The sequence below is a fragment of the Castor canadensis genome, chromosome 2, assembly GCF_047511655.1.
Source record: "Castor canadensis chromosome 2, mCasCan1.hap1v2, whole genome shotgun sequence".
NCBI classification, from domain to species: domain Eukaryota; kingdom Metazoa; phylum Chordata; class Mammalia; order Rodentia; family Castoridae; genus Castor; species Castor canadensis.
Window position 1 is genome coordinate 89,656,564 of NC_133387.1, and position 21,530 is coordinate 89,678,093.

Consider the following 21,530-nt stretch of genomic DNA (forward strand, 5'->3'; position numbering starts at 1 on the left):
TGTATCAGTGTCTGGATGTGGCATGTGCACATGTGTATAGGGTGAATGTGTGAGCATGAATGTGTGTGCTCTGTGTGGAGGGCACATGTGTGAGCCTGCACATGTGTAGGGTGTATGTGTGAGCATATGTGTATGTGCATGTGTGTATGTGTATCAAGCATATGTAAGTGTACATGTTCATAGGGTGCATATATGAGCATGTGTGTGCATGCATAAGGTGCATGTGTGAGCATATATGTGTATGTCTAGAGTGTATGTGCTATGAGTGTGCATGTGTGTATTGTATCAGTGTCTTAGTGTGGCATATGCACATGTATATGTGTATGAGGTGTTTGTGTGTGGCTGGCCCTACACTCACTGTAGTTGTCTCCCCTCAGGCTGCCCTGGCATGTGGGACAACATCACATGTTGGAAGCCTGCCCATGTAGGTGAGATGGTCCTTGTCACCTGCCCTGAGCTCTTCCGAATCTTTAACCCAGACCAAGGTAGGTAGCCCAGCATCTCTTCAGGTTACGTTGGTCTAGCCTACTCCCCAGACTTGGTCCAGTTCTTGAAGTTCAGCACCAAGAGCTGGGCCACCCTGTGGGCAGATGGCAGAGAGTCATGTGTTGGTGGGGAGGATAGTACCGTAGCCCTCATGCTCATGGAGGGCACAGAAGAGCTCCTCCAACACCCAGCGCCCAGGTTCCCTTGATATATGTCATGACGGGTAAGGGAGAGAGCAAGCTGGGCCCCCAGGTTTGAGGTTGATGCCAGCTATATCACTTATCTTCCTGGGGAGGTTGAACAAGGCTGTTCACCCCTCTACCCAAATGGAAATGTGGCCTACCAAATGGAAATGTGGCATGGTGGCTCCCTCTCCTGGGGTCTCAGGATAAAATGAGGTCCCACGTATGGATGTCGTTTAACACAGGCCTTGGTACATTTTGTATGTTCAGTAGTAAATATTAGCTGTCATAGCCAGAGAGTCTCAGAGGCCCTGAGGAACACATAGACATTCGATTAGTCAACCTTGGGCTGGATGAGAGTGTGAAGATGGCAGTTGCACAGAGGGCACTCACCTGTGTCCACACTCCCAGACCACTTTAGGTGGGCAGGAGCCCAGGCCCTTATGGCCAGCCAACACACTTGCTTGTCAAGCAAACCATTTTTTCTGTCACTGCCCTTTATGTGGCTGTAGGGCTTAAGAGAGTTGGAGCTGGGGGGGTTCTATCATCCAGGGGCTCCTGTGCTGCCCAGGAGAGGACAACGGACACATGGGAAATAGATCCATGACTTGCAGACTCAAGTTTGGCAAACAGATGTACAATGATACTCTCCTTGCAAAGAAGGTTGGTAGAGTCCTAAGGAACTCACTTTGGAAATATCTGTGTTTGAAGTATCTGGGGACCACTGAAGTGATGGGGAGAGATTCAGGGGTTGATTTAGGAGTCTGTGGTGTGGACATGGTGGCTGAGCTCTGTGATGAAGCAGGATGCTCTGCCCAAAGGCAGGAAGCCCTGATGGCCCCAGCCTCACTGCAGTCAGGGGGAGGGGGGAGGTCTTGTCTGAGAGGTGAAAGACAAATTCACTTTCAAACCTCACACTCCTATAATTTGCCTCCACCCTGGATGGAAAGGGGCTTTCAGGAAGTGGCAGAGAAAGATAGAGGCATGTGTTGGGATCTCAGGCCTCTGTCCCTGGTTTCCTATCCCAAGACTAGAGAAGGTGAGATTTGCCAACTGTGTACCCCACCTTGCCTTGCTTCTCACTCCTCCCACCTCCAGACCTCCTGCCAGCCCAGAAGAGGGTGATTTGTGAGCTTTCCCAAGGCCTTGGGGACTGGGTATGACCCAGAGTGGGCTGGGGACTGAATTCTGGAAGAAGAGACTGACAGGGGAGTATTGGAGCATGAATGGAGTAGCATGAATGGAGGAGGGACGCCAGGCACAGTGGCAGCCTGTGATCCAGCCTGATTCCTAATTCAGTCCTTTACAAACCAACTTAATGACTTCCTCTATGTGTGCATTGCTTTCATCCAGTCATTTATTTAAAGTTTGCTGAGCATCTACTCTGGGTCAGATTCAATGCCAAGACTGCTTCTTTTCAGCAACAGCAGCCACAAAAGGCAAAATGAATCCACAGTAAAACGTAAAACATGACTTCCTCCCAATGCATTTCCTCCCTCTGCAGCCTCTCCCTCTGCCAGTGCACAGGGAATGTTATTTACACCTGGTTTTTAATGGTTCATTAAGGCAGGGCCTTTAGCACCTCTGTTCACAGGCTTGATTGGTGAGACTTGCCTTCCCCTTAGAAGGGAGAGAATGCCATTTCTTATTTGCTTTCTCTGTTCCCAGGAAGCCTGCCAGTGGCAGGCTGTGCAGGGGAGATACTGAGAGGTGGGAGCCCTGGCCTCCTTCATGCAGATACCCCGAGCATTCTGTTTTTCTCTCGTGCCTGGAGAGTCCAGCTTGAGAAACTCATGCCTTCTGGGCCCCCAGCAGAGCCCTCTCCAGAGTTTGGGGTTGGGGAGTGGGAGGAAGTGGGCAGTGAGAGTAGACCCTGTCTTCAGCCTGTGCATTCTCGTTCATATTCTCATTCTCTCCCTCTCTCTCTCTCCCTCTCTCCCTCTCCCTCCCCCTCCCTCTTCCTCTTCCTCTTGCAGTCTGGGAGACCGGAACCATCGGTAAGAGGAACCTTGATTAGAACAGACTGCTGTCCATCTGCTCATCCAGCAGCCTCAGAAGATCCCAGGCTCTGGTGGCTGGGATCAGGGGCGGGTGGGGGTAGCATGTCAGGCTCATCAGGCATCAGGTTCTTCCCTCTTTCCCCCTCTTCCCATCCAACTTGACCATCCTGGTGGTGAGGGCACAGGAAGATGGTGATCACAGCCCTTGGTTTGTTCAGGAGGTTGGGTCACCAATGAGGGAGTTACAAAACAAACCCAGCTATATGCATAGGTGTATGCATGTGCACACACATTGGCCTGAACCTATGTGGGAGACCACACAGACCCTGACATTCCCAACTGAGAAGCTGGATTGTACATCCAGCAAGCAAAAGAACAGAAAAGAACTTTTGACCAGCCTGCAGGCAGAACAGAGGAGTTCAGGGTAGATTGCCTGGAGGAGGTAGCATGTCAGCTTGGAAATAGGGTTTGAGAAGTTGAGAGGAAATGCAGGTTCATTGCTAGGCTAGCATGGGATTTAATGGAGCAAGAGGGTAGAAATGGGAATAAAGAAGAGAGAAGAAAATTGTCTGAGGATGAAGTTCTGGAGTTCTGGGTTCTCTTTGATGAAGAGCAGGCTTGTAGCTGAGATAGAGGGTTGAGGGCCAAAGAAGAAACCCCAAACTCCAGGCCCTTGCTGTTCTTTGCTGTTTTCTATTCCCTTCCTTTCCTCTCCACTCAGGAAGCCCTCCATCCTCCCAGTAGTTCCCATTCCAGTTCTCACAGGTGGGGTGGGCTGGGGGCTGAGTCATGGACCATCCTGTGCATCACAGACAGGCAGCCACAACCATAGAAAGACTGGTGTTAGAGGGTCAGTGTGTCAGAAAGGTGTGCAGCTGCTGTCTGTGATGCTGCTTCTTGACCCCACCCCTAATAACTCCAGAGCAGAGGAAGGCTGGACTCTAGAGGGTGAACAGTGGGTAAGTGGCACATGGATAAATTAAGCATTTTGACACATGCTCACATCTGTATTTTTGCAGGAGAATTTGATTTTGATGACAGTAACTCCTTAGATCTCTCAGGTAAGGGATAGGCTGGGGCCAACCATGGGCTGGCGGGTTGAAGGGTGTCTGCTGACCCAAGACCTTTAAAACCCCAACACAGGCCCAGCTCTGCCCTCTGTGGCTGTGTGATCTTAGGCTTGTCTCTTGTCAGATAAATCTACAGGATGTCTTCATGGAAAATTACACTTAGGTGCACAGGCAGAACATGGTACATGAAAGTTTAGGGAAGCTGAAGGTCTTGTAAAGCCCCTTTGTGGACTCCAAGTAAAGAGCCTCAGGATTAGATGCTCCCTGATAATTTTGAATTCTCACCTGTAGAATTGAGGTTCTTTAATTGTGTCCCCTGTGGGCTTTCTAAAATGTTGAGTCTGAAGTCTCATCCCAGACCCTCTGAGCAGGGCCTGAACAGGTGGCTTGCTAGCCAGTCTCCAAGGTGATACAGATAGCCTGGTCTGGGGAAGATGCGGATGCCTACTTTGGGAACCACTGCCCTAAAATTCTGTGCTCCTATGGAGTTGCTTGGGCAAAACAGCCTACAGAAGTAGATACTGTCACTTCAGGGTTTTGACAATCTGGAGAGCCCTCTATCTTGCAGAGATTTCTAACAGAATAATATTCATGGAACAGTTCTGGGAACAAAAGAATTTATACTTGTCTGAGCCTACACTGTGTTATAAAAAGAAAAGAGAAAGAAGGAAAATAAAAGAAAGGAAATGGCTTTTCCCCCAGGACACTTTTTTAAAATTGTTTTTCAAAGCAGCATCCCTTTCCTCTTCCCACCACGCTGAGGTGGGCAAAGCGAGAGGAAATAAGGCCCAAGCTGGGGAAGGATTTGGCCAAGGCCTTGATTCCCCTGGGATGGCCAGACTTTCTGAAGTGTTTGAAGGGCTTGAAAGGAGGTTGCCAGTGGCAGCCTGAGACAGATTTGCTGAAAGGAAGGATAACTTGGCACAAAATGGTGGGACAGAAGCTAGCTCTTTCATAGTCCCTGGGCCTGATGGACTTGCTCCTTCATCTGTGCCACAGCACTTTAGCATCAGAGAAGCCATAGAGACAGTTTCTCCACTCTGGGAAGGACTCTCCTCCCTGGCAAAGTCCCCACTTCTCACACTTCCCCAAGTCCCAGGAAGGAAGTTTTAGACTCTCTTGTCTGAGGGTAACTCAACCAGCAATGATGTGGGCTGAGAAGCAGAAGGTTTCCCCTCTTGGCCTCAGCCTTTTGCCATGCATCAGCCCTGGCCCACCATCCTCCTTGTGTCCTCACTTCCTTCCTGAACTCCAGAGGCCATCTTGGTCACAGAAGGGATGGTTCTATTCAGCAGCATGTGCCCCAAGCCCCCTTTCTGCAGGCATCTCTTGTTTAACCCAATTTCTGTGTCCCCAAATCCTGTGAAAGAAAGAGTCTTCCCCATGTATCAAAGAGACAGGCAGCTCCAGGAAACCAGTTTGAGGACAGGTGTCCAATCTAGGGCCACACTCAGGTGCTGGTTGGAGGAAAGGCAGCTGCTTGCCCTCTCCCCATCCCTTACCAGACATCAGTGATCCTCCCCTCTAGACTACTGTTTGAGGGTAGAATGACATGGGCAGTCATTAGAGGCTAAAACAGCCCCTTGAACGGTGAAAACCAACTCAAACTCTACTGTGCAGCCAGAAAAATGCTGTGACTAACCTTACTCCCTCAGGTGTCCCACAAAATCAATCGAAGGAAGAAAATTATATTCCCAAACCCTGAAAGGCATACTTAAAAAAAAATTAAACATGTATCTTAATAAGGTTGGCATTAGATTAGTGGAGGTCTAGACTTGTTAATTAAGCAAGCAAGCCAGGTGCCCCGTTGGTGTAGGATGTCATAGTTCTGGGAGACCCTGAGTTCTGTGTGCTCAAAGTGTGCCGAGGACTCATACCTCACAGTCACCTGGGGTGATTCCTGGGCTCACCTGGATGTCCTATGTGAGTCCCTGGGGCTGAGGAAGGGCTGGAATCTGCATTTTTTTTTGGTAGTACTAGGGTTTGAACTCAGGGCTGGCAAGCACTCTGCCACATGAGCCATGCCCCCAGCTTTTGGAATCTATGTTTATGATCAGCCTCTGCACAATGGCATTTGAGAAGTGCTGATCCAGAGCCCTGGGGAGGACTTTTGTCTCTTTTCTGGTGGATATATGGGAATATTCCAGAAAGAAGGATGCAGGGGATGCTGGATGCATAGGCTGAGTCTTCTTGCCATTGGTTAGGGATCAGCCTGGTTAAGGGATTGCCTCCTCTTCTCCCAGAGTCCTTAGCAAAGGTGAAGCTCCAAGTCCTTAGCATTCATCGACTGTTAAACCTGTCTGTGCCTCCCAGTTGGCACATGGTTTCCAGGAATTCCCACTTAACAAGTAATTTTTGCACATGAATTTAATGGCCTTCTTAAGTCATTAAAACTGTGCCTTACCAGAATTTTCTTTTTGCTTCAGACACTGGGGTGGTGAGCCGGAACTGCACAGAGGATGGCTGGTCGGAGCCCTTCCCCCATTATTTTGATGCTTGTGGGTTTGATGACTATGAACCTGACACTGGGGACCAGGTGAGTGTCTGCACCCTGACCCTCAGAGGTGGCAGGGCAGAGTGGCAGAAACTCAGGGCTCTAGGCAGCATTCATAAGCTCCTGCTTCACACCAAGCCAGGACCATGGAGGCCAAGGTGCTCATTCACTCTACTGGGGCTGAGAAGCACTGATGTGCCACCCAGTGCACCCACCACATGTCTCCCACCCCCCTGGCTCCTCTCTTGGGACACTGGCCTTGCTCTGACCCAACAATTGAAGGGTTAATGCTGGGCCTGGCAGGGGGCGTCCTGGGCCTTCCCCAGGTTAAGGCTGCTTTCTGTTCTGATTGGTCACCACTCTTGCTTTCAACAAACATTAAGCATGTGCAATATGCTGATACTGTGCTAAGAAATAAGCAGCTCCCCCAGGAGAAGGGGCTGTGGGAAAGGAAATCACTAGAAGAGAGGGAGGAGGAGCTGGGCTTAGAGATGGGCAGGCTCTGGCCCAGGAGACTGGGCATGGGCCCTAGGGGGCCAATGGCAAGCCCTACATGGAGCTGTGCCTGTCTGTACCCCACTCTAGGATTATTACTACCTGTCGGTGAAGGCCTTGTACACAGTTGGCTACAGCACTTCCCTTGTCACGCTCACCACTGCCATGGTCATCCTGTGCCGCTTCCGGTGAGATCCCAGCAACTTTCAAGCCATCGAAGTCCACTGCTCCTCAGGGCCCAGCCCTCTATGTCATTTCTGAAAGGTCCCTTCGAAGGCACTTCCTTACCCCTACCATGGCAGGTGGGAAACTTGACCCCAGAGAGGTCAACTGACTTGTCCAGGGTCATGCAGCCTAGTGAAAGCTGGGGAGGTCTAATTTGCTTTTATCTTCCTGGTCTAGATAGAGAGGCCATGGGGAGTTGGGGGACCAGATTACAGGGGTCTGGAAGTCAGTGAAGATTAGAGCGATAGAAAGAAGGGGGTCGGTCTAGGTGGGCACCCTGTTGAGATGGAGTCATGAATAGGCCCCAAGCAGCCCCCAGAGTGGAGGGTGTGAAATGTTTTGGGGTTCAAGGCTCTCTCTTCCCTGATCCATCATGTAGGAAGCTGCACTGCACCCGCAACTTCATCCACATGAACCTATTTGTTTCCTTCATGCTGAGGGCGATCTCTGTCTTCATCAAAGACTGGATCCTGTATGCTGAGCAGGACAGCAATCACTGCTTTATCTCCACAGTGAGTGAGCCCAGCATGACCCGAGGGACCCCTGCCAGGAAGGCCCCACCCCCATCCCCACCACCTCAGGACAAGCCCTCCTTGCCTGCAGGTGTCGGGTGTCCTCACAGATGAAGGCATTACCCAAGATTCACGTGGAAGTTCGTAGGAGTCACCACACAGTTATTAGTAGTTAATGTTTGACGTCTCAGCCTGGATCTTGTGTTTAGTAGAGCAACATGGAAGATGCCAAGGCCTGCTTGACCGAGGAGGAAAGAGGCTCAGAGGGGTTTGCTTGGTCTCTAGTCATTGACTAGGCCATGTGGGATCTTGAGTGCTTACCGGCTGAGGGTCTTCCCAGATGCCTCCTCAAGCCTCAGATGTTTGGAAGAGGTCATGTGCGGAGAAGCTGGGCTTTGATGGGGTGGTACAGGAAGAACAGCCTGGAGTCTAGACTGCTGACTGGGAGGGCATACTTGAGGATATGTCTGAGAAAAGGTTTCTGGGGGTAAGAGTGTGTGTCCTCTCTACCTGTGAGGCATCCTGGTCCTCATTTTACAAGGAGCCTCCTGTAGGGACCTCAACCGCTTTTCTCCCTATTCTCTTACCCTGATGGGGAGATTGGACCTGGGGGCCCTGTGCCTGTACCCATGCACTGTTTTGCCTCCCTGGGCAGCTTTGACTTAGAATCACAGGTTGCTACAATTTTCAGTTCTTCCATACAGGAATATGGAGTTCCTTATGCTCTTGGGATGTTTGAGCTGAGCATGCCAGAATTCAGGCCTCCCTGCTGATCCTGTGGGGCTGGATTTCCAGGATATGGGTGGGGGCAGGGAATTGAGTTCAGCCTTCCTTACCGGGCACTGTTGCACTGTCGCTGCAGGTGGAATGCAAGGCTGTCATGGTTTTCTTCCACTACTGTGTGGTGTCCAATTACTTCTGGCTCTTCATTGAGGGCCTGTACCTCTTCACGTTGCTGGTGGAGACCTTCTTTCCTGAGAGGAGATATTTCTACTGGTATACCATCATTGGCTGGGGTAGGTCACTGGCTGGCCTTGGATGGGTTCAGCCCTCATGGCTAGCTGTGTCCTTGCTCCTGGCTTCAGGGAACATCAGATGAAGAAAGAGCCCTGCCCAATGCTGATGGCCACCTGCTCTTTCTTGGACCTTTTCTTGCTCTTCCGCTTGTGGGAATCTCACTGTCTGAGGGAGGAGTTATGCCCAGGAATCCTCCTGAGGAATAGCCTGAGTCCTGGGGAAATATAGCTCTTCCAGAAAACCTGGGTGTGAGGGAAAGTGAGGGTCATCAGGAACTCCAAGTCTGAAGGGACATGGGACTGTTGTCATGGGCTTCCTCTTTTTGCTCTCCCAGGGACCCCTACTGTGTGTGTGACTGTGTGGGCTACACTGAGGCTCTACTTTGATGACACAGGGTGAGTACAGCCTGGGAGTTAGGGACAGAACAGAGTAGATTCTCATGATGGGTCTGCAGTGGCTGCCTGACTTCACACGAACCTCCCATCAATCCGTCCAACACCAGCCGCACATTGAAGCTTGGCCCTGGGTGCCACCAGAGTCCTGACCCAGTGAGAGTCAGCCAGCAACCCTGCAAGAGAATGGTCAAGATTTTTGAGCCCTCTCTTCTTTTGGGCAGCTCAGAGAGTCTGTTTTCCTTTTGGGGATGGGAGGAAGAATGTTGAGGAGGGGGTCATCCCAACAGCCAATGTCTGAGGGGGAGACTCAACCCTTTCCTAGGAGCCCACTGATGACCCCAACTAGAGTTCCAGTCTCTGCCTTGACAGGGGAGCTGAGGGAAATAAGGTTAAGATAAAGGGCACTCTTATAGCCAGGGCCTGTCCTCTGCAGCCCACCACAGGGCTCCCTAGCCCTTTCTCAGGAGCTCCAGGGGAAGAAAGTGGCAGATCCCCAGTTAGCTTGGTAGTGTCCTGAGGTGTCTGGACCCAGCCCTGGATGTGATCTCTCTTTTCTTTGCCCATCTTTCAGCTGTTGGGATATGAATGACAGCACAGCTCTGTGGTGGGTGATCAAAGGCCCTGTGGTTGTCTCCATCATGGTGAGTGTCCTTGGGACAAAGAGGAAGGGAAGAAACTGGCCTGGGCATGAGGCAAAACAAAGGGTCACCACACACACTGCCCTCCTCTTATGCTGCATTATATTCTACAGCACAGACACACAGATTACTTAGCTCTTCCCTAGGATTGGACATGTACATTGCTCCAGTTTTTCTCATTTGAAGGTTGCTACCAGCAATGGTTTTGTGCATACTTTTGAACATTTGCAAATATTTCTTTAGAATAAATCCCTAGAAATGGAACCACTGGGTCAAAAAGGGTGTACCTTTCAAATTCTAATCTCTCATTCCTTGTTTTGCAAAAATGCTTTAACAATTCATACCTTTTCTGGTGGAGGTATTTCCCTGAATCATTGTCTGCAGTTGATTGAGATCTGTGGCATTGCATTTATAGACTGATTTGATTTTCTTAAAAAAGGTCGTCCTCAGAGGCTGGGAGTAATGTCTCAAGCCTGTAACCCTAGCTGTTTTGGGAGGTGGAAATAAGAAGGGTCCACTATTGAGGCCAGTCCTGGCAAAGAACAACAACAACAACAAAGGACAACCCACCACACCCAGCTTGTTTTTTGAGATAGGGTCTCCCTAACTTTTGTCTAGGCTGGCCTCGAGCTGTGATTTTCCGAACTCCATATCTCACATAGATGGGATAACAGGCATGGTCTTTCTTATTGAGTTATCTTGGAAAACTGTTTAGTTTTCTTCCTTGTTTTTGTTATGTTCACCTGTAAGATGTTTCTCAGCTTGGGCTTTTTATAAGGCCTAGGAATCATTCTTTCATTTTCTGATGGGTTACTGCTGATATATAGGGAAGCTATGGTTTTATCGTTTTCTTTTCTTAGATATGCTTCTAAACTCTCTTATTTGTTCTTATCCCCTTTTATTTGGTTCAAGAAAATTACGAAATCTGCATGAAAATAGTTTTTGTCCTTCCTTTCCAGTATTTGTTCCTTTTATTCCTTGTTTTTGCTCTAGCTTTTGGCAGTTCCTCTACATTAAATTGGAAAAGTTTCTCTTCTTGGCTGGTTTTAGTATGTTTTTAAAAATCAAGCATGGGTATTAAATTTGATCAAATTTGTTTTGGTAACATTCATTAAAGTTGATCACACTCTTAGTGATGGACATTTATAGTATTCTAATTTTTTCATAATAAACAATGCTACAAGGAATATATTTGTGACTAATTTTTAAAATGTGTGAATATGCTTTTGGAATGCATCTCTGCAAGTGGCATTTCTGGGACAAAGGATGTGTGTGTTTAACTTTTTCAGGGATGGCAAATTGCTCTCTGTGGGCAACACAGGAGAGTGCTCATTTCTGTACTTTTCATGCCCCTGTTAATGTTTGTGCTGTCAAACCATTTGCCAGTCTTACAGGGGTTAATGGAAACACCGTTTTAAGCTGTTATTATAACAAATATTAGATGTTTTTGCATTTCTAGGACGAAAGCTTTGTCAACACAGTTTGTTCGCTGTTTTAATACACTGCTAAATTCTGTTCATTAATATTTTGTTTAAAGTTTTTGTATTGTTCCTCATAAGTTCTGTGGTCTCATGTGTTTGTGTGAGTGCTTTGTCCTTGTCTTGTTCTGTTTTTTGGAACAGGGTCTTGCTGTATAGCACAGACTGGCCTGGAACTTGACATCCTCCCTGCCTCAGTCTCCCAGGTGCTGGGATTATAGGTGTGAACCACCATGCCTGACTTTTCTTGTCTGGTTTTTATAGCAGGATTTTGTAAGTCTCATAGGTAATCTAGGACATTTTTGTTTTATTTGATTTGAAGCAATTAAGTAGTAAGTAAATTGCTTTTTCTTTAGAAGTTCATAAAATTGTCTAGGCTTGATGCCTTTTAATGCATGTATCTTTGAGTAGTTAAGCTTTTAGAAGTTATTGCTCTTCTCAGAGAGAGAGAGCTCTTTGCAAATTGTTTTTGTTAGTTTTTGTCTTTCCATTTTTGTTTGACGTTCTCTCATGATTGAAAATATTCTTTACCTTTCTTGTCCTCTTTCTCACACCTAAATTTGTTTAATTGTATTTTCTCCTTTTGGCTTGGTGGACACATATCAAGCTGTATTTGCTGATTAGAGACCAGACATGTAGCAGAGAAGATGGACAGAGTAGAAGTATGCTTTATCATCCTAATTGATCTATTAAAAAATAAAAATGAAAATTTACCTTTATTTTTATTGATCAAGTCTCCTATTTTTTCCAATTTCTTTCCTATGACTTTTTTTTTTTTTTCATAGTACTAGCGTTTGAACTCAGGGCCTCCCGATTGCTAGGCAGCTGCTCTCTCTGCCTTTCTTATGACTTTTTACCTGTATGAATTTCCTTCTTGTGTATGATAAATTTGTAATCTTTCCTTGGCTTGTGATTTGAAGGCTTAATTATTTTTCAGCAGCTATTATTTTTTAATAGATTAGTTTAGCCTGTCTTTCCTTTGAGACTGCTTTGGCTGCAACCCAAATATGTCCCTTGTAGTCCTGTCCTTTTGCTGTGCCTTGTTTCTATTTATTTGCTCCCCTGCCTCCTCCTTTCTCACTATATACACAGCTTCCTACTTTGTTTAAAAAGCCTTTGTCCCTGATCTTTATCTGAAGGCAAATGTTTCTATTGCTGTTACCAGGCTGTCCTGTAATTAGCAAAGTTTATGCCCATCCGTGCTATTTCCCCACATTACCTGATTATGAACTTAGAGTTTCTTTCTTCCTTTCTCCTTTTCTTTCTTTCTCTCTCCTTCCCTTCCTTCCTCCCTCCCCCTCTCTCCCTCCCCTCTCCTTCCTTCTTTCCCTCCTTCCTTCCTTCTTTCTCACTCTTGCTTTCTTTCTCTTTCCCTCCCTCCCTCTCTTCCTCCATTCTTTTCTTTTTTCTTTTTAAGGCAAGGTCTGGCTGTAGCTCAGGCTAGCCCCAAACTCATGATCCTCCTGTCTGAGTCTTTTAAGCCCTGGGAATATAGGCACGTGTCATGATTCTTGGCTGAACCTGGAGTTTCTTCAGAGAGCAGCTCTCATGTCTGCAGTTGCCTCTTCTTTCTTTTTCAAATTGTAGTTTTCCCATCACTCTGATCCTACTTTCTTTTTCTCTTCTGGAAATTTCTCATTTTCCTAGCTCATTTATGATATTTTTTTCTGCTTTCCAGCACTCCTACAGAATTCTGTTCCTTGTATCTCTTCCTTCACTTCAGTGATTCTGTGGGAAGCTGGGAGGCATACGTAAGAACTCTCCTGCTGCCATCTTGGATTAGAAGTTGATGAGCTCTTGACCAGCTTGTGGGAGGCTCTTGCTTGGAGAATAGTAGTCTGTGCAGAGGCAGAGTATGCCCAGACTAATTTCTTCTGTGTATTTGCTCCTCAGGTTAACTTTGTGCTTTTCGTCGGCATCATTGTCATCCTTGTGCAGAAACTGCAGTCTCCAGACATGGGGGGCAATGAGTCCAGCATCTACTTGTAAGTATCATTGTGTATCCACACAGCCATTTCTGACCTCGTATGGGTTCTGTCTCAAGTCGAGGCTTGGCTTTGCTTAAAGGGTGACCTTACTTTCTGATTAAAGTGCTGCTGAAATATTGTTGCCTTCCCAGGCTCCCCAGAAGCTATTGGGGGATGAGTGAGAGAAAGATGACAGAGCCTGAGTGACCCTAGGAAAATCAAAGTGGAAAACACCAGTGTCCCTAGGGTGGCTAGGGTCTTGGTTGTTTAGAAGTTGGGTTTCCTTTGGGGATGTTGGTTCTGTGGGAGCATGTGAACATCATTGGATACACTGATGCCTGATAGCCCCCCCCGCCCCAATCCAACGTGTAGAAATAGCCAGTCAGACATTCTCACAGGGTTGTGTGTTGGAAGGGGAGTCTGTGTCTCCTTTTCATTCCCTCTGGACTGCTCTAGTTCTGCATCTATCTATCCTGCTTCCTCAACTCCCTCCTTCCTAAGAAGAGTAGCATCTGTAATTACTTTGTTTTCAATTACCATTGAGTGCAAAGCTTTCTCTACTTTCACAGCCATTTGGTTTCTGTATTATTGTTTCTGACTATTTTTGTAGTCAGGATCCTAATAATATATCCCCACAGGCTCTGTCCTTGCCCCCATACCCCCAGCCCTGCCCCATCCTGAATTAGAGCACCAGCCCCTCACACTGCTGGTCTCTGGAATGGAATCCTGACTAGGCAAGCATTTGGGTGTGGCCCCGTGTGGTTGGTTGGAGGCACAGTAGAATCCCTGTGTTTGCTTCTTTGGTTCCCTGAGATGAGGGCAGCTTAGAAGGAACTGTGGGATTTTCAAAGAATCATTGGATGCTTGGTTCTGTCTTCATCAGAGATGCCAATCTGGGGCTGGCAACTTTAGTTTCTCAGGGAAAAGTGAGTGGGACAGCAGAGAGACCCTGGCACATGGCTCCCTAGTATCCAGCCATTCTTCTAGGAAGAGGGGGAGGGAGGGATTGCTCAGAAGTGGAGTCCTAGACCTTTTCTAAGGGTACTTGGGGCTTCTTGGAGGAGGTGGAGCTTACTCTTAGCCTGTCTGTTTGTCCAGCCTGGGTTCCTCTTCTTTTATCAGAGGCTCTGTGTGTGTGTGTGTGTGTGTGTGTGTGTGTGTGATGGTTAGCCTAGAGTCTGGGTGGTTCATCATGTTTTGCTCTGCCTCTGCAGTGATTACATTACATTGGAAAAGACACTTTCTTATTTTTGCTGACCTCTTACTTATATTGTCTTTTCCCTCCATATTTTTTGTAAATTTTTTACCAACTCTCGCTTATATATGACTATTATGTAGTAGGAAGTTATTGATTAATATAAGTCATGAAGGCTTTGTGGGAACAGACCTCTGCCACTACCTTTCCTGTCTTAGAGAGATCATTCCTGCCCTCATCTCAGGGAGTCACAAAAGAGGATCCTACTGCTCCCCTCCCTTCCCTGCCCAGTGTCAGAAGCCTTGTTCTTGTGTCTGTCCTCAGTTTCCCCTGCTTGATTTCGGACTGACTCCCCTACCAAGAGTTACCCTGGTATTTAGAGCCAGTGGGTGATCCTCGTTTCTCACCTGAGCTCTGGCAGCCTCAGTCTCCTCCCCTTCCTGGCTTCCAGACCCCCTTCTCTAGGGGGTCCTTCCAATTTCTCCCCACACAGGGACACACACCAGGCCTCGGCCTCAGTCTAAATAAGGTTGCTCCACTGAGCCCTGATCACACTTAGTCAGCTCAGACATCCTGCCCCAGGCAGCAAGGATACCTAGGGTCTGATGGGAAAGAAGGGCAGGCCAATGTTTCAGGCTATCCACACACTGGGAGCTGTGGAGTCCTGCCAGGTATTCCTGATGCATGGCTGAGAGCTCTTGTAATTAGCACATGGTTTATACAGTTAGGTGGCAATCCAGGACACTTGAAGAAGCAGCTAGATGCTTTCCTTCTATAGTGGTGAGCTCAGAGAATCCTTTATGTAGAGAAAGCTAGACCACTGCTTGTCTTGAGCCCCAGAGATTAAAAACTCAGGTGGAAGGGGTATACAAGCTATGTGGAGGACCAGTGCTGGATGGGGATCAGTTTGATCCCATTGAATTCAGCCAAACGCTTGCATGTTCTCAGGGTCAAGGAGACCCTGTTGGCAAGGATGAGCAATAATCCTAGTGGCCATGTTGCTGAGAACTGCAGAGCACTTAAAAACAGTCATGACTTGGTTGCATAGTTCATACTCACAAACTCCCAGGAAGGCCGGTGCGCTAGGTAAGCATTTGTTAAGTAGAGCCCCATTTTATAGCTGAGGGAGCTGATTATTAGTGAAGTGCCATGAATTCAGTAGGAATGAGTGAAGCCATAGCTGCTGTGCAGGCAGCCCTTCACCCCAGACATGACTGCACCATCATTCTTGTCTTAAGGACTCCAGAGTTAAACTAGCCTATGAAATAAAGCTTCCTGGATGAAGAGGTGTAAAAAGTGCCCCCAGGGGGGTTGGTGAGGGAGTTGGCTCTGAGGAGGGAGGGGTCTGCATGGAGAGAAGGGCTGAGCCTTGGTGGGAGGAGGTGGAGACCACAGGGTGTGGTGGGAGAGGGAGATTCCAAGGCTGTGCCTGGGACCCCAGATGTATGTGTTGAGCTGCAAGGTCCCTTCAGGTCTGCCCACAATAGCTCTCTGGTTTTTTCCTTTGTTTCTAGAACAAATTTAAGCCTGGGAGTCCCCAAGAAAGCCCGAGAGGACCCCCTGCCTGTGCCCTCAGACCAGCATTCACTCCCTTTCCTGTAGGTTGGTTCCAGCTGCTCAGATGATAAGGGTTTGTTCTCCACAGACCAAGATGGCACTCCTGGCTAAGCCTTAGAAGGACCTGTTGGGTGTGGGGTCCTGCATGGGGCAGGGGCACTGAACTGCTCACACCCTCCCCTGATGTTCCTGGTAGAATGAATGCCCAGAAGTGGAGTCAGGGGTTGGGTCAGTGCTCAGCAGAGCTTAGGGGTGACTTTGTTTTGGGCAGGAGTCAGTGCTGAGCCTTCAGCCTGAGGCAGGGTAGGGTTGGCCTGCCTTTGCTGGCTGACCTGAGGTTACCAGCTTACAGCTGTGAATGGCTGCCTAGTTCTGGAAGAGAAGGATGAGATTTCTATGGCAGATGCGGACTATGCAGGAAGAACCTCAGCAACACCCTGGAGTGACCTGGCTTCACTCATAGTGATCCACCCTGCCTCCACCCACAGAAGACAGGCACTGGAGGCTGGTGCAGGGAGGGAAAAACCCATGTGCACATCCCTCAGGTTTTCTCTCCCTACACCATCAGGGAGTTGGCTCACCTCCAGGACAGACTCTGCATGGTGAGGCAACAGTACAGCCAGGAAGGTCAGCCCAAGGCCTTCATTCACAGCCAAGGCCTTCCAGTCTACAAGGCTCTATCTTCCACTTCCACAGCACCCCCTGCCTGGGAGCATGCCATCCCTGCCATCCTGTCTGTGTGGCAGCAGGAAATTGTTACTCTCATTTTGCAGATGGAGAAACTGAGGCCTAAGAAAGGACAGTGACATCCCCTAAGATCACTCAGCAAGTCAGTGGCCAAAGATCTTGAGCTCAAGAGCCTGGCTCCTCAGCTGGAACCCCTCCAAGCTGGCAGAGAGCAGAGAATTAGCTTGTCCTGCCCTCCTGCAGGGGCAGAGGTAGGGGTTGGCAGGAAGCTACCAAGATCTGCAGAGCCATGCTCCTGGTGGGGTGCATCTTAGCATCAGGAGGAAACCTTATATGATATGTTCATCTCAGACCACCATGTTCTATGGACTACCAAGGATACAGCACTACAGGGATCACAAGGATCATAGAAGTGAAGATAGGGTGCTGCCTGCCAACAGCTACGCACAGGTCTTGTCTAGTGTCCTGCTGGGTGTTTCCTGGGGCTGCAGCTCAGCCAGCCCTGCACACAAAATCTACTGAAGCATGCATGGCCTTTGACCACCATAGAAACCTTGTGCTGAAGCTCTGGGGGACACACGTGAGTGCTGAGACCTGAGTATGGCTTTGACTTTCCTGCAGACACAGCGCAGCTGTCACAGAACCAGGCCTAGAAGCCAAGGCTGCTGGCTTGCAGAGTGGGCCCCGCAAGAGTGACAGGGGTTTCCTGCCTTTAGATTCAGGCGACCTCTGGTTTCCAGGCAGCCCTACCTGACTCCCCATCTGAGTTTCTTGTCCTCCTTTGGAGTCAGCTCAGAGCTCCTCTCTTTCTCTCAGTGGAACTCCTTTTCCCCTTTCCCTAATTGTCCTGAGACTCTCATATCTCTGTCTTTCTCACGCTCCTGGCTGCTCTGCCACTGCTCCTTCTATTGCTTTGCAGTGCATCCTTTTGCAATCACTGACAGTCTGGGGAGGGGTGGTGTTAGGGGAACAGGGCCTCTTTCCCTCTTTCCCCAGGTTTGGCAACCCTGAGAGTCCTCCAGCGTCATTCTCACCTCTACTGCTCCTTGATCACCTCCCCCCCACCAAAATCAGAACCACACATCCCAGTGAACTTGTCACTAAATTGTCTTTAGAAATCCTTCAAAAAATCAGAGAAGCCTGTGTTGATAGTATCTATCTCAGATACTGGAAGGGTAGGGACGCTTTGCAGCTAAAGAAAGAGGAGTTACAAGAGGAGAAAGGCTGCAGTTTAGAATTCAGGCTAGGGTGTCAGTGTTGATGTAGGTAGCAATCATGGACTTATAGAGTCTCAGGCTCTTGATCCTGGTTTCTACTATACACCCAACTGTGGTTGAAGAGTTACTGGCCATAGGGAGACTACCCAACCTTTTGGTCTGGGCAAGGGAGATGATGAATGTGAAGGGCAGATTTGTTACCACACCCAAATACCTTCCTTCAATGATTATTCGTGTCTGTCTCTGTGTATATATAAAATGGACTTTTGACGTTCATTGTGGATACATGAACAACTTAGATGCAGGAACTTCCTAACATGCTTCTCAAACTTGACTCACATGTGTGCACCCCCCACCCTGGGGTGGGGGCTTTTGTTAAAATGTAGATCCTGAGCCCCAGGTCTGCAGGTCAGTGTGGCAGCTGAGTGCATTTCCAAGAAGCTCTCAGGTGGGGTCAATGTTGTTGGTCTGAGACCACTTGAGTAGCAATGCATCAAACCACACCTCACATTTCTCTTCTGCAAAATGGGCCTGTGGTACCCACCTCACCATTGGTGTGAATTGTAAGATGCAGTTTATTAGATAGGAACCAGAAGCCTGGAGAGGCATGGATGTCTGGCAAGTAAGAATTATGTGGTAGAAATTCTTGCGTCAGCACAGACTTACTACCAGAGAGTTGGGTCACAAAGAGCAAATCTGTGAATGGCCAGGGTCTCGTCTCTCCTATGTTTCTGTCTTCATTGACATTCAGTCCACATCTGGTTTATCAGTTCACCAGCTAGTAACCAGGAGCCTTAGCATCTGCCTCGTGGTACCTGAGGAGGGTTCAGGCAGGAGTGACTTCTAGTCTAAGAAGATAAAAGATCTTAATCCATCTCTGAAAGGGGAAAAAAAGTGTCCACGGTTTGTGCCTGTTCAAGCATGAATGGGACCACAAAAGGCCAAAGTGGAGGTGCAGCCAGATGCCTCTGTGAGAAAAGCGGAGCTTCCTCCTCTCCAGCAGAACCTGTATATAAGCTGGCCCACCTCCCTAAGGTGACTTGTTTCTGTAGGCTGTGGTGCAGTGCCCAAAGGTGCTATCTGCAGTCCCTGCCCATTGAGCTGTAACTGAGAAGCGGCACCCAGCACTCCCCAGTAGAATTCTCCACAGTGTTAGAAGTACCCTGTATCTGTGTGACCAGTGGATCATCAGTAACCATAGGTGGCTGCAACAACTGAGGAAGTAGATTGATGATATATGTTTTTGGTGGTCCTGTGATTTTGAACTTAGAACCTTACACTTGCTAGGCAGGCACTCTACTACTTCAGTCACGTCCCCAACCCTTTTTGTTTCTTTCAGTTGTCTTTCAAGTAAGGTCTCACATTTATACCCAGGCTGACCTGGACTGCAATCCTCCTCTTACTAAGGCCTCCTGCCTGTCTGGGATGATAAGTGCACGCCACTATGCCCAGCTTTTATTGATTGAGATAGGGTCTCCATGAACTTTTTGCACAGGCTGGCCTTGAACCACAATCTTCTTCCACAGAGAAAATAGTATTACAGGTATGAGCTACCATGCCCTGTGTGGATTGATAATTTGATTTTGATTAATTTTAATTCATATAAATACATGGGAGTAGTGAAGTGGCTATCATAGTGTATAATGTGGTTCTAGATTAGTTAATAATCCATTCAATCCAAACTCTGAACTATGTCTGCTCCTCCTGTTTGTGATGACTCCAAGAGAGGCAGGCCTGGCCTGGAGGAGAGAGAGGGATAGGGGTGACTAGAGGAAGTGACCTTTACCACCAAGCTCAGAATTCTATCAGCCCATGCCTGGAAATGTGTGAGGTCCTTGAGGTGAGTTTCTAGCTGTTCATCTCACTGAGTGGCCTCTGATAAGGCCATGCTTTGTGCTTGGGGCTAACTCTGGAGAGAGCATCTGGCTCCTTGCCTGAGCCCCAGCCCTGGCTTCACCTCTAAACCACTCATAGGTGGTTGCAGTGTGAGTGCTCGTGTGTGTAACCACTCACACATATACATACATGTAAGGGCGTGCATTTCTTTGGGCTGTTTCTTGGTCCTCAGCTTCCTCACCTCCTTCTGGGTGACTATCCTAGCCCTGTGTCCATCCCCTCTGCTCCTCTACCCTCCCTGTGAACCAAATCTCCCCAAGCCCCACCTCAGATTCTGCACAGTCCAACGTCCCCAGCTGACAAAAGTGCTAATCTTGTCACACCCAGCAGCTGCGTACAGAAATGCTACTGCAAGCCACAGCGGGCTCAGCAGCACTCTTGCAAGATGTCAGAACTGTCCACCATTACTCTGTAAGTGTGCGTGGCCGTGGCTGTGGCTGTGGCCGGGTGTCCTGGAGGGGAGGGGGATGCATGTTGCCACCGCCACTGCTATTGAGCTTTTGTCCTGCTGGGCTGGAGGAGTGTGGAGAGCCATCCCGTGCCTCCCAGCCCAAGCCCATCCCCAGCTGTTGCATGTTGATGTCTGTGTGTCTTGTGAGTTCTCTGCAGTCTTGTGGGTGGGGTGGGCGGGCAGGACATGGGGACAGAGCTGTGGCATTGCAGGGGCATCCCAGGGCTTGGCAGGAGTTAACAGGAAGTAGCTCCACAGCATGTCACAGCTACCTTAATGTGGCCTTCCCCAAATTCCCACATCTCTGGGCTTCAGTTATTACAATTATACAACCATTTCTAAGAGCTCTGAACTAGAATTCATAGAGATTATCCCCCCTTTAAAGGGCAGGGGACCTCACCCAGTGTTCAGAGTACTCCATGAGGACCCTATGGGTTGGTTCCTGGTGCTGTACCCATTTGATAGATGAGCAAACTGAAGCACAGAGAGGTGACATGACTCAGTCAAGGCCACGTAATTGCCTGGGTGAAGATTTGAACTCAGAGAGTCCTAAACCCATGTCCCAGGTCGTCTCTGACTGGAGCATCAGCCTTCATTTGGAAATCCACTGGCCCATTGTTATTTGGGCAACTCCAATCATTGGAAATTCATCTTGGCATTTCAGGATTTGTCTGTCTGTTGATGGCTCCTCGGGCAGGAAGGCAGAGAATGAGGCCCTATGTCACTGTCTCTCTGGACTAATCAGATCATAGATCATGAGGCTCACATTGTGTGTTCCATTCCAGAGCCTCCAGGCAGCTCAAAAGTACACAAGTTCCACACCTCTGGGCCCTAGAGACCTCCTCATCTGTCTGCACTGCCCTGTCTGCTGAGGGACCCTGGGTGCCCTGGGTCCCTGTCTGTGCTGGGTACACTGCAGGGCTGCTGGGGAGGGCAGGTGCTGTCTTGAATGACACCGTGGGGTGCTTCAGTGCAGTCACTGCACTCCTCCTGTGCCTGTGCCTTTTACGAAAGGCAAATATTGTTTCTCACTCTGGACCTGACCTGTCTAATGCCATTAGGACATGGAGAGGTTTGGGATCTGTCTTCAAGAGCCCTTTTCAGACTGCAGGGACAAGAACCTGGAACCAGTCCATTTGTGGGAAGGGAGGCTAGGGGGAGACCTGGCCAGTTTCATACAGGTTCCAGGGCTGCTCCCCTCCCTGAGCTCTTTGGTAAACATCTGTTTTAAAGTCGGCCCTTAGGCAGGACCCTCTGAAGCCCCAACACCACCAGGCATGTACATTTGAAGCCACCCTCCTCTGTTCTTCTGACTTTCATTCTGTCTATCTATAGACACCCCCTGCTGCTTTCTGTTGCTTGGCCCTGGCACCGAGACACCCAGGTGTCCAGGAGATGCTCAGTGTTAAGGGCTCCAGGCTCTCATGTTTGTATGGTTCATTTGTTCCTCCATAGAACAGGCATTTCTGGTATCTGCTCTGTGACTGGGTATGCTTGCTATGGGACATAACAGATAAACAAGGGGCCACTGTCAGAAAGGATAGATAAGAGGAAGAAAGAAAGGATAG

General features: G+C 48.6%; 1 protein-coding gene across 8 annotated transcripts in view; it reads left to right on the forward strand.

Annotated features, from left to right (window-relative positions):
• Window positions 1-21,530, forward strand: part of Adcyap1r1 (ADCYAP receptor type I) — a 54,776-nt gene that overhangs the window by 24,274 nt on the left and 8,972 nt on the right. For 2 of the 8 annotated variants that reach the window (XM_020180357.2, XM_074065248.1), the window contains exons 4-14: window positions 378-485; window positions 2,645-2,665; window positions 3,688-3,729; window positions 6,165-6,274; window positions 6,818-6,915; window positions 7,332-7,464; window positions 8,327-8,480; window positions 8,816-8,876; window positions 9,448-9,517; window positions 12,886-12,977; window positions 19,839-19,922. In XM_020180357.2, coding sequence (XP_020035946.2) covers window positions 378-485; window positions 2,645-2,665; window positions 3,688-3,729; window positions 6,165-6,274; window positions 6,818-6,915; window positions 7,332-7,464; window positions 8,327-8,480; window positions 8,816-8,876; window positions 9,448-9,517; window positions 12,886-12,977; window positions 19,839-19,922 — 973 coding nt within the window. The remainder of the gene's footprint in view (window positions 1-377; window positions 486-2,644; window positions 2,666-3,687; window positions 3,730-6,164; window positions 6,275-6,817; window positions 6,916-7,331; window positions 7,465-8,326; window positions 8,481-8,815; window positions 8,877-9,447; window positions 9,518-12,885; window positions 12,978-19,838; window positions 19,923-21,530) is intronic. The other 6 variants (XM_074065249.1, XM_074065250.1, XM_074065252.1 and 3 more) reach the window with 6 other exon arrangements.